Source organism: Fusarium oxysporum, chromosome 1 (assembly GCF_000149955.1).
Source record: "Fusarium oxysporum f. sp. lycopersici 4287 chromosome 1, whole genome shotgun sequence".
In the NCBI taxonomy this organism is placed as follows: Eukaryota; Fungi; Ascomycota; class Sordariomycetes; order Hypocreales; family Nectriaceae; genus Fusarium; species Fusarium oxysporum.
The window spans coordinates 3,341,779-3,355,393 of NC_030986.1; the positions used below are offsets into that span (position 1 = coordinate 3,341,779).

The 13,615-nt window shown below is 49.4% G+C and overlaps 6 protein-coding genes across 21 annotated transcripts; 2 read left to right on the forward strand and 4 right to left on the reverse strand.

Moving 5' to 3' along the window:
• Positions 1-881: 881 nt before the first annotated feature.
• FOXG_17897 (uncharacterized protein) lies at positions 882-2,082 on the reverse strand. Its single transcript, XM_018397906.1, has one exon. It carries the CDS (start codon positions 1,392-1,394, stop codon positions 1,065-1,067), a length of 330 nt encoding a protein of 109 aa, XP_018232601.1. The 5' UTR covers positions 1,395-2,082; the 3' UTR covers positions 882-1,064.
• FOXG_00543 (uncharacterized protein) lies at positions 1,315-5,564 on the forward strand. Of its 5 annotated transcripts, XM_018376957.1 has the most exons (4): positions 1,361-1,615; positions 1,870-2,134; positions 2,863-3,563; positions 3,631-5,564. In XM_018376957.1, the coding sequence occupies exons 3-4, from the start codon at positions 2,953-2,955 to the stop codon at positions 4,691-4,693; spliced, it is 1,674 nt and encodes a 557-aa protein (XP_018232605.1). In that variant the 5' UTR covers positions 1,361-1,615; positions 1,870-2,134; positions 2,863-2,952; the 3' UTR covers positions 4,694-5,564. The 5 variants fall into 5 exon arrangements, with proteins under 5 accessions (XP_018232604.1, XP_018232606.1, XP_018232605.1 ...); XM_018376956.1 differs by having other exon boundaries at positions 1,315-2,134; XM_018376958.1 differs by lacking the exon at positions 1,870-2,134 and having other exon boundaries at positions 1,332-1,615.
• Positions 5,565-6,530: 966 nt separating this feature from the next.
• On the reverse strand, positions 6,531-9,369 carry FOXG_00544 (uncharacterized protein). Of its 5 annotated transcripts, XM_018376961.1 has the most exons (6): positions 8,196-9,369; positions 7,779-7,992; positions 7,684-7,717; positions 7,575-7,633; positions 7,249-7,313; positions 6,531-7,040 (listed from the first exon to the last, which is right to left on the reverse strand). In XM_018376961.1, the coding sequence occupies exons 1-6, from the start codon at positions 8,837-8,839 to the stop codon at positions 6,992-6,994; spliced, it is 1,065 nt and encodes a 354-aa protein (XP_018232609.1). In that variant the 5' UTR covers positions 8,840-9,369; the 3' UTR covers positions 6,531-6,991. The 5 variants fall into 5 exon arrangements, with proteins under 5 accessions (XP_018232609.1, XP_018232610.1, XP_018232608.1 ...); XM_018376962.1 differs by having other exon boundaries at positions 6,531-7,313; XM_018376960.1 differs by having other exon boundaries at positions 6,546-7,040; positions 7,249-7,633.
• Positions 9,370-9,616: 247 nt separating this feature from the next.
• Positions 9,617-11,626, reverse strand: FOXG_00545 (uncharacterized protein). 8 transcript variants are annotated; one of them, XM_018376971.1, is made up of 6 exons: positions 11,443-11,626; positions 11,317-11,391; positions 10,844-11,269; positions 10,681-10,792; positions 10,580-10,635; positions 9,618-10,483 (listed from the first exon to the last, which is right to left on the reverse strand). In XM_018376971.1, exons 1-6 carry the CDS (start codon positions 11,489-11,491, stop codon positions 9,948-9,950), a joined length of 1,254 nt encoding a protein of 417 aa, XP_018232619.1. In that variant the 5' UTR covers positions 11,492-11,626; the 3' UTR covers positions 9,618-9,947. The 8 variants fall into 8 exon arrangements, with proteins under 8 accessions (XP_018232615.1, XP_018232613.1, XP_018232619.1 ...); XM_018376967.1 differs by having other exon boundaries at positions 9,617-10,635; XM_018376969.1 differs by having other exon boundaries at positions 10,681-11,269.
• Positions 11,627-11,709: 83 nt separating this feature from the next.
• On the forward strand, positions 11,710-13,190 carry FOXG_00546 (uncharacterized protein). The gene has a single exon (XM_018376972.1). It carries the CDS (start codon positions 11,917-11,919, stop codon positions 12,976-12,978), a length of 1,062 nt encoding a protein of 353 aa, XP_018232620.1. The 5' UTR covers positions 11,710-11,916; the 3' UTR covers positions 12,979-13,190.
• Positions 13,128-13,544, reverse strand: FOXG_00547 (tubulin binding cofactor A; the record flags this gene model as incomplete). The annotated part of the gene is made up of 2 exons (XM_018376973.1): positions 13,128-13,307; positions 13,368-13,544. 2 exons carry the CDS (start codon positions 13,542-13,544, stop codon positions 13,128-13,130), a joined length of 357 nt encoding a protein of 118 aa, XP_018232621.1.
• Between the last annotated feature and the right edge of the window lie 71 nt (positions 13,545-13,615).

Here is a 13,615-nt window from a genome sequence, read left to right on the forward strand (position 1 = left end):
ACTGGCTCTCAAGAAGCGTGAGGTTGCTGGGATGATGGCAAGGTTTCCAGTCTAGACATTTGAAGAACAAGAAGATCACAAAGCATGCATAGAAAAGTCCGAGACGATGACCTCATCACTCGCGAGAATCGCTCACGATGTGAATTGGTAGCGGCCCAAGGGGAAACAGGGCCAAGGCTTGTGTACTGTATGTTACAAAACAGAGCAGCGGTCAAGTGACGACGGCCCATTTCTGAAGCTAACAGCAACATACGCCGCTGCTAATTGTTCACACGGGCTCCATGGCTGACAAGTAAGAACGAATAGCATCCATGGTAATCTTCCTCTTGGGCCAGGCTTGGATGACACATGAGGAAAGTCCCCTGCCTGGTGTGCTAAACTAAGCTCATTTTGTATTGAGAAACGGGAAGTCGGTTCACATCTGGAGATCTGATTGACATCGTGGTGTAGCTGTCACAATCTCTCTCCTTTGCGGAGTTCTATCCTCCATTCGCATACTGTTACGTATCGTTGGTTTCCACCGCAACGATAATAGATAATGGAGTCGTTGTTACAGATTTGGCTGGGCACATTGAAACCCATCACCGCTACTATGACTGATAGCCGATGGCGGTGATATCGATATTGGCAATGGAAGAGATCCGATGAGGGAAGAAACATCGGCATCACCAGTTCCCTACCTACCCTAGTCTATCGCGGCCTGGTCCCGTCTCATCTGGTCTTCTGGCTCTTGCCGATGAAAGCATCTTCAGCCTGGTTGGACCCCAAGTTTGCCTGGTCGATTGAGGCCCCCCAACCCTGACTTGCGCCTCCACACCCAGATAGATCGTCTGCTACGCTGAGTTCTTATTCCCATATCATATTGGATACGGCTTAGACGGCTAAATCGACGAGACGCGTGCTTCTCAGGAAGCTCATTCACTGGCTCATTCAATCATTAATTCATACACTTTCTCTCTCTGATTGATCTGATTTCTCATTCTCCATCACCGTGGTCATGCCCTAGTAAAGCGCTTATGAGATCTGTTAGCTAAGGGAGCTCTTATTCGAGCAGATCATTGAACCTAGACATCTCCAACTGTGCCGAGGAAGAGGGGCCAATACAAGGCCCCGGTCTCTGGTGGGTCATGCCCATCCATGATCCTCCGTCTCGCAGAGGTACCCTGCCAAACTCGACAAGACCTGTCCATGCTCTGCCATAACCGCGTTGCTTCAAGTCTGGCATCGCCGGCGTGGTCCAAGATGCGAATGGATGCTTCAGTGTCTGCTCCACAAGAGTAATTGCCGGCTACTTGCCCCGTCCAAGTACATAATCGAAGATTGTCCTCGCCTTGATCCCAAAGTAGAAGTCTGTTTTCTTCATACATACCTAGTAACTCATCAACTCTGTTCATCGTCCTATCTTGTTTGTTAGGATTGCAGACTATATCAAGGTCTCAATTGCACCATCCACCACACAAAGCTTTATAGTGCACACTCCACACATATTACCTCAAAAACGGCACCATCAAAGTGAATCCTGGACATCATCAGCACCACAAAACGCCTAGCCCACACCATCCCAAAGCCTTAGGACATATTGTTGCACTTGGGGACGCGCCGGTCTCTTGCTGTTGTAAGTGCTCCTTATTTGGTCATTGTCTATTGCGCCGTGCTAGGCTTCTGCACTGCATTATACTGCATTGCAGATACCGAGAGCGTCCAGTCGCGCCCTTGATTTCCTATTTCCTTCGGCTTGTCATTGTTGGTTATATTCTAGTGAATCGGCCATTCCCGCCCTTTCCCGTCCTCGCCGGCTTCCCGCCCGCACATTCCACTATCTATTATCCCATCTATCGCCAGCCTCTTTTTCACTTCCTTACGTCCTAGATTCTTCGGAAATTCTTCCCATTTTCCTATCTTGGTACATACCAGGATTCCAAATTTAGGTTACCATTTTATCCCTGGAGGCCGATTTCGAGCCACTTATGCACAAACAATACTCTACGGGAGAAGCTTCGTCTTTAATTTTTGCTGCGCCTGAGCTTCAGCGTTGTGAGAGAAAAGACAAGAGCTTCCAAGACCATCTCATCCATTATCACCCGTTCCATTCAATTATCTTGGCCACAAACTGGAGTACTAAAGTACTCGAGAGGTACGAGCCATCCCCCCGATTCTCCCGCCGAGCACTGAGTCACACTCTCTGTACCCTTTTCGCATCGGCCTGGCCTGGCACTTAACCCCACCCAAGTACGGAGGGTCGGGCTTTCTGGCTTCCTTCCAGGTTCTCAAAGCCCACCTCACCTCACTTTACACGCCCCTGCCCTGTCCTGCCATTGCTTCCTTCCCTTCAAGTGAGGTGAGCTGCTGGATGCTGGGTGGGTGAAAACTTGGCAGGCTGCCAAAAATACACACCCGTACCCGTTTCGTCCTTCACCGCTGCCCGCACTACGGTTCGGCCTTGCCCACCAAACATTGTTTGAGTCTCCCGCGCGCAAAGAAAAAAATGATGATACCTTGGGTACTCCAGTACTTTATTATTTCGCGCCCCTCCCTCAAATCCCAACCTCTTTTCGCTTCCCTCTGTGCCTCTGTGCTCTTCACCTTGATATTGATATTGATTCTGAATCTGAGTTTCCTTCTTCAGATTCCACCCTTCCCTTCTTGGCTCCTCTTTCTCTTTGCAGCCTTGCTTCCTTCTTCCACTGTTTCTTTTAAACTTCCCCACCCAACTCTCTGCTCTCTTACATATACCCACACAAAACCTCACTTAACACACACTCTCTCACTCAATCTCACAACACTACAATGACTTCAACATTTCAAATGCAACAACCCTTTTATCGTCCAGCCTCTCTAACCGTGGATACACAACACGCACAGAAGTACTTCGAAGACGAAGACAACAGTGTATTAGACGACAACATTCTTGAACACAACACAATCGATTCGGGCTTAGAACTATCGCCCCCCATGGCTGACAGTCGTCGAGAATCCTTTGCTGTCGGCCCCCCTCTCTTCTCACCAAAACAAGAGGACTGGCAATCCGTCGAAATGCAGTCGGTTTCCTCCAACAACCCTTTCTTTGATCAGCATAGCAACAACCCCTTTATGCGCCCTGATCACACTCAGAACAATGGCTTCGCTGCCACTGCCAACTGGTTCGGAAACACCTCCGGCACTTGCACTCCTCTGAACCCCTTCGATGGTGTTCCTGCTGAATATGACGCCAACGCATCTCTCTTCCACCGACCCATGGCCGGCCCAACACCCTTCACAAACCCTGGGAACATGTTCCCGTCACTTCCCGTCGGCTCCCAGTCTATCCCCACATCTCCCCAGAAAGAGTGGATGACCCCTCAGCAGCCCATTAACAAGAACAAAATGCGCCCTAGCAGCCCCGGTCTCCGCTCTCACAACGAGATGCGCCGTGGCGACGGTATTCGGAAGAAGAATGCTCGCTTTGATATTCCAGCAGAGCGGAACCTCAGCAACATCGACCATCTTATTTCTCAGTCCACTGATGAGCAAGAGATTAAGGAGCTCAAGCAGCAGAAGCGACTGCTCCGTAACCGACAAGCAGCGTAAGTTCCGTCCCACTAAATAAACATAAGCGATTTACTTTCAAGATTTGATACTAACTCTCGTCAGCCTCGACTCGAGACAACGCAAGAAGCAGCATACTGAGCGTCTAGAGGATGAGAAGAAGCAATATACCGCTCTCATGACTGACATGGAGGAAGAGCTGAAGATGCTTCATGCTAGGGTTGAACAACTGGCCCTCGAAAAGCAGGAATGCATCAAGTTCATCGAGACCCAGCGGCTGGACAAAGAGGAGATGATCCGTGTTCACACCAATGAGACTGGTGAACTGAGGAAGAAGATCAGCGTTCTCACCGACCATGTTCAGCGACTCGATAGCGCCGTTCCCGCCACCGGAGACAATGGCTTCTCAAACGGCTTCGATGCAATGGACGCTATGGATGGCTTGGGCATGCCTGGTGCATGGGATGCTTCGAACTTCCTTCACGATTACCCAGAGCCTGAAGTCAAGCAGGAGATGGCTATTGTTCCCGCCAAGAAGAACGACAACCCCTTCGCCGAGAGCGAGAAGCCTGCCGCCCAGGGTGGCCTCCTCTTCATGCTCTTCCTCGTCGGTGCCTTCGTCCTCTCGAGCCGCTCGACCCCTGCTATTCCTCGCGTTTCTGAAGATGTCAGGGCCGCCTCGGCCACCATTCTCGACAACGTTCTCAAGGACGCTGGGGTCAACTCTCAGTCGGCCAGCCTGCAAGCTGCCCCCCAACCATCCGGCGCTGCTAATTGGGGTAATACCATCTCCATGAACGACATGGCGATGGATGGTGTTGCACCTTCGATGCTCGGTGAGCTTGGTGACCAGCTGACTCAGCCGACTCAAGAGCAGACCAATGAGCAAATATTCTCTCTATCGGCTGCTCAGTATAATGGTGTCAACTCCCAAGACTTCCTCCAGAACGCTCCCGAGAGATCATCACCCAGTCAAGGTCGCCGAAATCTTGCCGAAGCACTCGCGACGATGCGGATTCCAAACAAACAAAACGATGCAGCCGAAGTGTACACGCGCTCCCTTCTGTGGGACCAGATTCCCAACGATGTTGTGCGAAACTTCGCGAAAATGGTGTCAGAATGCAACAGCGCACAAAATGAGCAGCAATGCAACGAATTAAGGACATGAACGAAGACACGAATCAAGAATATAAAAAAAGTCACGATGACGAATTCACGGCTTAGCCTCGAACGGTTTTGAATCATTTGTTCTCATTTTTCTCTATTTCCTTTCTCTTTTGTCACTTGTTTTTCCTTGTAAGTCGGCTATTTTCCTTCCTCTTTACGGGGGATGAGCTGCCATATACTCGATGTCGCTCTCGCGCACTCCAGACATGTTGCTCACGCACCCAAATGGATGGTTTCTTGTCTTCCTTTTGTCGTTTCTTGTGGATTTCCTATTTCGGGGTCTTTCTGATTTCCTATGGATCGAGCAAGCGAGCGTGCATTGATTTGTTTTTTTGAGTGATTTTTCCCAGCGTGGCATCGGTTTTCCTATCTCGAAATTGGATACCTCTCTTTTGGTAACGGCGAACGGGATGTGGTCGACGTGGACGGATGTGAGTCAGATTGGGTGTCGACACTAGCGGCGAAACAGCAGCCAGCAAGAAGGAGCAGGCAGACTCTATGAGGGCCCAGTCCATGAAGAGTCTTGATACTATCGCGGTGCATGGAAAGGATTTGGAGGCTAAGGATATGGATGGAGATGGAAATTGACATATGTCTGAAGACGACAATGACTGAAATGGTCAATGATGACGATGATACGAGCTCGTCGATGATCCATTTACTTGTTTGTTTGGAATTAGTTCGATTCTTTAAAACAACCTCCGGTTCCAGGTGATCCGGTCAGTTGTACAATATTTTATGGCATGGATAATTATCTGGAATTAGTTTTCACGCAGCGAGCATCAAACAAAGAATATCCATCCCAGTAGTTACGTTCAGTATTTGTGACGATCATGATGCCGATGTTACCTCGTGAACAGTTATGTCATATCATCGGATATCTGCTTAGGCAGACTTTTATACACTTGGAACGGACCAGGTCCCAAAAGAGGAAGGAGAGCGGGTGTTAGTTTTGAAACAAGAATTGATAAAAGATACCTACCAGGTGAGACATATGCTAGACCGGTCGATGATAGGCTAGAAGATGCAAGTGGTGGGTGTCAGTGCGAGAGGGTGGTTTGTCTGAGACAATGTCTTGCCAATGCGTGGCGCTGGGACGGCACGCGATGCGCACATCAGCTAGACGAGCATGTACAGTACTGACGAGTTGACTTGATTTGACGCCCAAGTAAAATAATAATCAGGTCTTCTAACGAGAGGCTAAGTGGTAGGCCTCATGCTTATGCTGATAGTCTAAACAAATATATATCGAATCACCGGTTTTGCGCCACTATGGCTTGCTCTTTCATATGGGGAATCCTTGAAGTTGCATCTCGTCTGGGAGTTGCCGGGCATGGCTACATTGCATGGCATTGCATTGCAGGGCGTTGAGCTGAAGGGATAGCTTTAGTTGGGGGTCTTATGATTCTTTTCTTCGTCTCTCGACGCAAGGAACAAATGGGCTTGAATCACAAACCTATCATTGACCATGCATGAGATAAAAATGCGATGGTCTTAGAGTCTGAGGAGACGAATGAACCAAGTTCAAACGCTGATATTTCAACCACTAATTACAGGCAGCAATATAGCATTTTCAAATTCATTCACTATTGCTAAGCTCCCTTCTCAATATGATATCTCCGATAGATGAGATCACTTTGATCATATAACAGGCCCGCTATAGCGATGAACCGTGACAACCTCCGTGCACCCCTCGTCATGTAGGCCTCGACCGGGCCGCGTTAACAGGCCGCATGACTAAGACGTCCAATAATAATATGATGTCTTTTAGGCTATCGACGTTGGGCATCAATAGTAAACGCCTTGTGGGATTGGTAGGGTTTTGTCACGAAGTCCAAAGTGAGAGAAGGGGGAACATCCATCGCGAGATGGTGACGATGGGACGATATACGGCTGCTACACCAATGGTCTTAACCCTAATGATATGTAGAGAACCACTCAGATAATGTATTGCGATATGTACAACAAGACACAAGGTGGAAACACCCTGTACTCTATCTATATACTTAAGAATAGTAAGATATCGAGACACAAGCACACACAAACCTCCACAGTCTTATCCACCCAACCGCATCTGGCAAGTATACATATATGTTGATGTGAGCAAGACACCCCTAAATCAGTTGCATCAATACGGGATAAAAATTGGCTGGTCACTCAAGGGTCGAATCAAAACTATGTGGTCGACTGTCCCATCAACTCCTCCTCCTCCTCCTCCTTCTCCTCTTGATTGACTTATACGGCATATATGTCGCGGAGATACACCTCTCAGTCACAGTGGCAAATAGCTACAGTTGCGCTACTTGCGGTTGCCGTCGCCCGGAGGGTCGTACTTTTCCTTCCAGATCCTAATGCACGATGTTTGAATCAGCGGTTGTTCGTCGAATCGTATGATGCATGATGGGGGACCAAGACCAATCGATAGAACGCCCTCCGTGGCACCAGGTCCTGTGGCTGCCGAGCAAGGCGGAGTCGACGAGAGCCTATCGAAATACAGACCGCCACAATAACGCTGGAAGACGATGTGCAGACGGAGGTTTTGGCCTGTGGACTTACCAAGAGTTCCCTAGTGTCTTATTACCGGCCTTCTCAGCCAGTCGATAATACCGAGCTGCCGCGAACTGTACAGGATATCAGCCTCATGCGATGAATCAAGCATCATTAAACGTATAGAAACGGTTAGAGTCGATTGAAGATTCTGACAGAATGAGTTGGGTAGTGAGTTGGGTAGTGAGTTGGGAGCCAGTGTCTCGACGAATCAAGTGACCTAGGCTCACCGAGAACATCTCTGCAGCCATGGCTTCGATACAACTCATGGTACAGAGTGCTCTTGAACCGACCAGGCAGGCAGTCATGAGTAGATGGCTTCTGGTGTAACATACCTTGTCTTTCTTACACCCGAAGCCTTCGACGTAGCACCAGGCAATCTCGTTCATGGCATCTATCAAATAGTGTCAGACCTTGTTCTCAGCTTGTGTATGTACGACTTACCAGTATCTCCTAGATTCGCCGCAGTCTCATAATACTGTGTTGAAGTCAATGGTCAGCAATTGATGTCACTCCCACGAGAGTCAGAGCCAACGTACCTGCTTGGCGGCGTAGGCATCCTTTTCGATGCCCCAACCATGCCTGAAGCAGTTCGCCAGCTCGAAAATGGCGAGAACAAGCTCTCCCTTTGCAGCTCCACCCTTCTTCATGCCCGCCTGGAGAGCCATCTGCTCAATCGACGCAGAATTGGATGCTGCAGCTGAAAGATACTTGACGGCACCCTCTGGATCTGGAGCGCAACCCCATCCGTGTCTGTACAACACGAGTCATGTTAGCGTTCGAGACATGTAAACCAACTCATTTCGATAGATCACAAGGTTGGTACAAGGTTTCGGGTATCGCTCAACGTAAATATCAAGGTTTGAAGTCTCAACCGTCTCCAGAGCTTCAAACTCTATCAAGCTTTACCTGACGTGCTCTACCCGAGACATTGATATCCTATCCAGTGTTCTCACCTTAAAGCAAGGCCGTACAACACTTGGCTGAGCGGGTTGTTGGCACCTTGAGGATCAGCCAGCCGCCCAAACATGCGTGTCGACAACTCCAGTTTCCCTTCTTCGTGCAGGCGAATGGCTTCTTGAATATCCTGATCAATCTGCTGCGACGAAACCGCACGCTCTTCGCCTCTACTGCTGTCCGAGGGCGTGCCTGGCCTGCTGTTGCTCCTGGCGCGGTTATTCTGACCCGCCAGCATAGTCGCGCGCTTCTCCCACTGCGCCTCATCTGATGTAACAATGTCGGGCAGGTTCTCGGGGACGTTCTCGGACGAGGGAGGTGCCCGGCTCAGGTGCAGTCGCTGAGACAGACGACGGGCGCCGCTCTCTTTCTTTGTCTGGCTCGACTCTGAGGCAGAGCGTGATCGACCGGAGCGGAAGACATCGAGGGATCGTCGGGGCTTGTCTTTTTCTTTGGGTTCTTGGACTGCGAGATGTAGATTGTCGACGGACTTCATGGACGGCGGGTAGATGCGCTCTTGGGTTGAGGTGTCTGAGCGGATGATGGTAAATTCGGGGGCTGCCAGATGATCGATGGTGCCTTTCTCAGGCGGTTGGCCTGTCGAGAGGTCGTCCTTTTTCTTGAGGATATCGCGTATGCCCATTTTCGCTAACTGTAATGGTAATCTGTACTGAAGAGAGGTTTGCAGGGTTGTAATCAGTATATTGATGACAGGAGGCGGAAGGGTCCGTTCACAAGGATCTACACAGCGATTCGCGAAAGCAAACAACCCAATCGAGAACGAGACGGGATCAACGAAATAAGCTAAAGATCAGGTTAATATTGTCGAGTGAGGATGGCATGTTTATTAAGATACTGGCGCTTTACTCATTCCTTCAAGACACCGCAAACAGACACAGGCAAGGGCACAGGCAGATGCATGGATTGAGGCTGAGTCGAGGCTTTGCAGCTTCTTGTACCAGAACTGTCATTGAACACGATGTGACTGGTGTTTCTCAGATCTCTGGTCTAAGCGCCAACAAAGATCAGCAACCCCTGGTTCGTTTCAAAGAGTACCTAGAGCTATTGTGGTGTTCATACGTCAGGACAAAGACGTTTTCCGACTTGGGGATGTCATAGCATTCCGGTTTTTCATTTGATACTGGGACCGTAAGCCAATCTCTTAAGCTTCCTTTCAATGAGGTATGAAGCCGTTTGCTCCCATGTCGAATAAGCAGAGTCAAAAGTTCAAGGCACCTGTTACTAATATTAGGTTCATTGAAGCTAAACAATGCCCCTCATCCTTGATGACATCCAATGCCACCTTGTTCTGGCCGCGTCTAAGGTACCTATCTACCTACTAGGTTAGTAATCATGGCATAAATCGTCCCCGACAGCTACAGCCAGGAGGGCATCCAGGATCTTCAACCCATTGTAATCATCTAGGCAATCACCAATACTGCCTCATGGTCGTACACAGTAACAGAATCTTTCATTCAATACATATCTACTATCTTCGGTATTCTTTTGAACACAGATGTGTTCATCTTGATAACCGCGTGCTTTTGCTCATCTTTTGTTTCTTTTCCTTTGTTTCGTGATATGCTGGTGGCATTTCATAGCCAAAACCCTTACAGGCGCCGATAAGTCATGGGTATCTTGAAATCATTTACCAGAATCCCGTCCCAGTCTCCAGACGCCAGGAAAGAACAACAAGTTGGAATCCGAGGTTGCCTGCTTCTACTTGCTAGAAACAGACATGATGAATTGATCTAGATCGATAGGAAGTCCTTCTGTTCTTCAAAATCGGAAAGGTCCGAGTCTGCATCAATGAACTCGGCAACTTCATCTGAATCAACATCGTCGGAATCAGCAGTTTCGTCATCACTTGAAATGTCTCCAAGAGGCTCGCCGGCGGCATTGGTTTTGTTTCGAAGGACGCTTGCCCTCTCACGGTGTGGGAGCTTACATCCCTTGACCTTACAGCGGCCGGTATTGCTAAAGTCAGGGCACTCAAAAACGTGACGGTCAGTACACTCTGCTCCCATCTCGCAGTACCCGTTGAAACCAAAATTGCGACAAACTGGGGCGGCTGGGGACGCTTTAGAGTGAGTATAAGGACAGTCAGCCTTGGCACAGTGGCCTTTGGCATAATGCAAACAGTTGGGAGTGCGCTCAGGAGTCATGTCATGGGAGAGGTCACAAGACTCGCCGTTGACACATTGCCCATCTTTCAGTATATCTTTACAGAGTGCCACTTTGTTCGGGTCGTGAATGTAGCGGCACCGAGGGCCTTTGGTGCATGAACCTATGTGCAAAGTACTCGTCAGTTTCGCCCCATGGCCACTGGGCCGGTCTAGGTAAAGGAGATGTGTAGCACTCCAGCCTGGGGAAGAGAAATTACCAGTCGTTGAGAAGATTTTACAGGGTTGATTTATCTTCTTGACCGCGCCGGTTCGCCTTAACCCTGTTAGCAGCTTCGTCTCACTAAAAAGAACCTCATACCGTTGGTCGTTAACGAATCTGTTCGCAACAAGGTTTCCTGTCTTTGTTCGGTAAAACTTGACCCCAGCAACAGTGGCGAACTTTGGAGTTCGTGAGGAGGAGTTGAGGGCATCTGCAGCGGGTAAGGCACAAGCGTCAGAGTCGCACCGAAGTTTGCACGCACCAGGAATTTTGACAAGCTTCTTGCCACCGTCCATAACGCGGAATTGGGCACCTTCGATGGTGAGCACGTTGCGGTCTGCGGGGTTAGTCTGCGCGCTCGAAGCGGTAGCTTGATGCTTCAGGAACTCGTTAAACTGAGCCTTCTCGCGCTGCCGACGTCCGCTGATCTTTCTCTGGCGTGTTTGTTCGATGGCCTTGGCTCGGTTTTGGGTTTCTTTTTCGTAAACGTTGGCGTTGATAAGTTGACGGTGGCGATCGGTTCTGGAAACCCAGCCAGGGGGTGTTTCAGCACCACTACTGGCAGACCGAGAAGCAGTTGAGTTGTCGCCATTCAAGTGAAGGGTCCGGTGGTGGTGCGCCGTAGGGTGGCGGCCAATTCTATTATGGCGAGCTGGGTACGGGGAACTCGCATGTCGATAGGAATTTTCTGAGCATATCAGTAGTGATCTCCCCTCAAGGCAAGTTTCCACATACGACGATGATGAGCAGGATGATGGCTTGGAGATCCCCGAGAGCCCGCTTGCTGGTTCTTATGTCGGTTGATCTGGCCTAGGATTTATCAGCAAATTGAATTTACCATGATGCGCGAGGGGCACAAACCCGCAACTTGACTGATACGAGCCAGAAGTTCTCGTTCTTCTTCTGACATGTTGTTAATGACTTGATGCGATCGGAATTGACTGTGCCTTTGTAAAGGGCGCAGTGGTTTTAGGGATAAAATTAGGAGTGTTTGGGATGGATTATTGCAGGTTGTAAATACCAGCGAAGGCGTTGAGCAGTGGGAGAGGGCGGCAGGATGCATCATCAAAGAAGCAATCTTAGTCATCCTCACTACGACGCATCATTGGTTCGCTGCTTTCGCATCTTCAATGCTATCACAAGGCTGAGCTTTGTTGTCAATCACCTTTTAACTTCCTCAAAATCTATTTATGCAAGGCTTAATCAAATAATTTTTTTTAACGATTGGGACGCGTCGCGACCGACATACTATCTTCTTCGTCTTTTCTGTGGACCCATATCCCCACGCAGAAACTACACAAACATTCTCATCCGATCGCGACTCGACCGCAAACCATGGCATCCACATGGGATCTCTTGGATCCTGAGGAAGAGGCTGAGCTTCATAAGACTCGCCTCCTCAACGTGGAGGAGAAGCCTTTCAAGCGTCTCACCAAACGAATCAATACCATATCACAGCTCTTACTACCATTCGATCCTGCCATAAATGGAGCCAATACGTCTGAAGATATCAGGTCCAAACTCAAGCAGCTCAAGGAGGACATGAACCTTGACTTCGATGCTTTTGGCAGCAGTATCACGCGCATGCAGTTCCTCCACAACGCAAATTCCCAAGAACGTGAGCGCTACAGAGTCGACCAAGATCGTATCCTCGCCGATTGCCAATCAGTACGACAAAACAATATCCAACTTCGAGAGCAGCTCGAGGCCGCACAAGCCACCCTCGCACAGCGCAAACAATTCGATGAGCTAGCGGAAAAAATCACATCGAACCGCCTTCTTCGACCACGGGAAGACCAAATTGCCAACCTCGCTAAACTCGAGGAAGAGTGTCGAGAGCTAGAGCGAGAGAGCGAAACCTACAGCGAAACCTGGAGAGAACGGCGAGAACAATTCAATAGAATCATGGAAGAAGGGATGCTCTTGCGGCGACAGATTAGAGATGAAAAGGAGGAGGTCGATCGTCGAGAGGGTATGAATGAGGATGCTGAGGATGATGCCGAAGTGGACAAGGTCGGCCAGACACCCAGAAACGAACCGAGCGGTAACGCGACACCTCATCCCGACGGGGATAGCCAGATGAAGGCAGATGGGGACGCAGGTACACCAAACCCAGAAGCTCTCAATGGAGGAACAACACCAATGAGGGATACACCAGCTCCAGACACGCTTAAGCCACCTTCTGGCCATACTGAGTCTCAAAGCCGGGGAGATAGCCAGGCCCCCAGTCGGGATGTTTCGCCTATGCCACCACACGACGAGCGTAAGGCAGAATCGGGAGAGGATGTTGACATGGAGGAGCCTGAGTTCAGTCGAGCCCATGATGACGGAGGAATGACTCCCCTGGTGACAGTTGAGCCACCTGAAAGTAATGATAAGATGGAAGTAGACAATTAGGGCTTCCCACTTGGCTGTTTGTACTATCGACTATGTCTTAAGATACCCTCATAAATGAAGGTCCAGAAGCGGTTCCGTTTTTTTTTTTATCAAGTGTCTTCTAAGTGGTATCGTAAAGTATCCTTCCCTTGTCCTGTTTTATGATTCGATTAAGCATTGGCCTGGGTAGCTTTGGCTTTTACCAGCGCCTCCTTGGCCTGCACCACCTGGTCCTCCGGAGCGTTCAGCTCTTCGCTCACAGTGAGTTGCTCCTCCAGCTTCTCGACAGCGACAGCGATCTTTTGTCGTAGGGGTTCGAATACGGCCTTTGTCTGCTCAAGGGCAGTTTGCTAAGTTGTATTAGATCGACTTTCTTGGCCGAATACCAAGGTGATGGCTTTCGGACTGACCTGCTGTTTGAGCATGAACGAAGCATTCTCATCATCGTTTGCACCGCTATCAATCTTCTCCTTCAGAGCTTTGACCTTGGCTTCCTCCTCCTCAACCTCTTTGTGGTATGAAGCCTCCTCTTTGAGGAGTCGGTTGACAGAGCCTGTAGCGATGGCGAGTTGAGAAGGCGGCGGCATGGTGGATTGGTTCGGGGGCACTTAACGATCGACTAAATGTTTGGCGAGTTGCGGTGTTTTTATGTACAAGC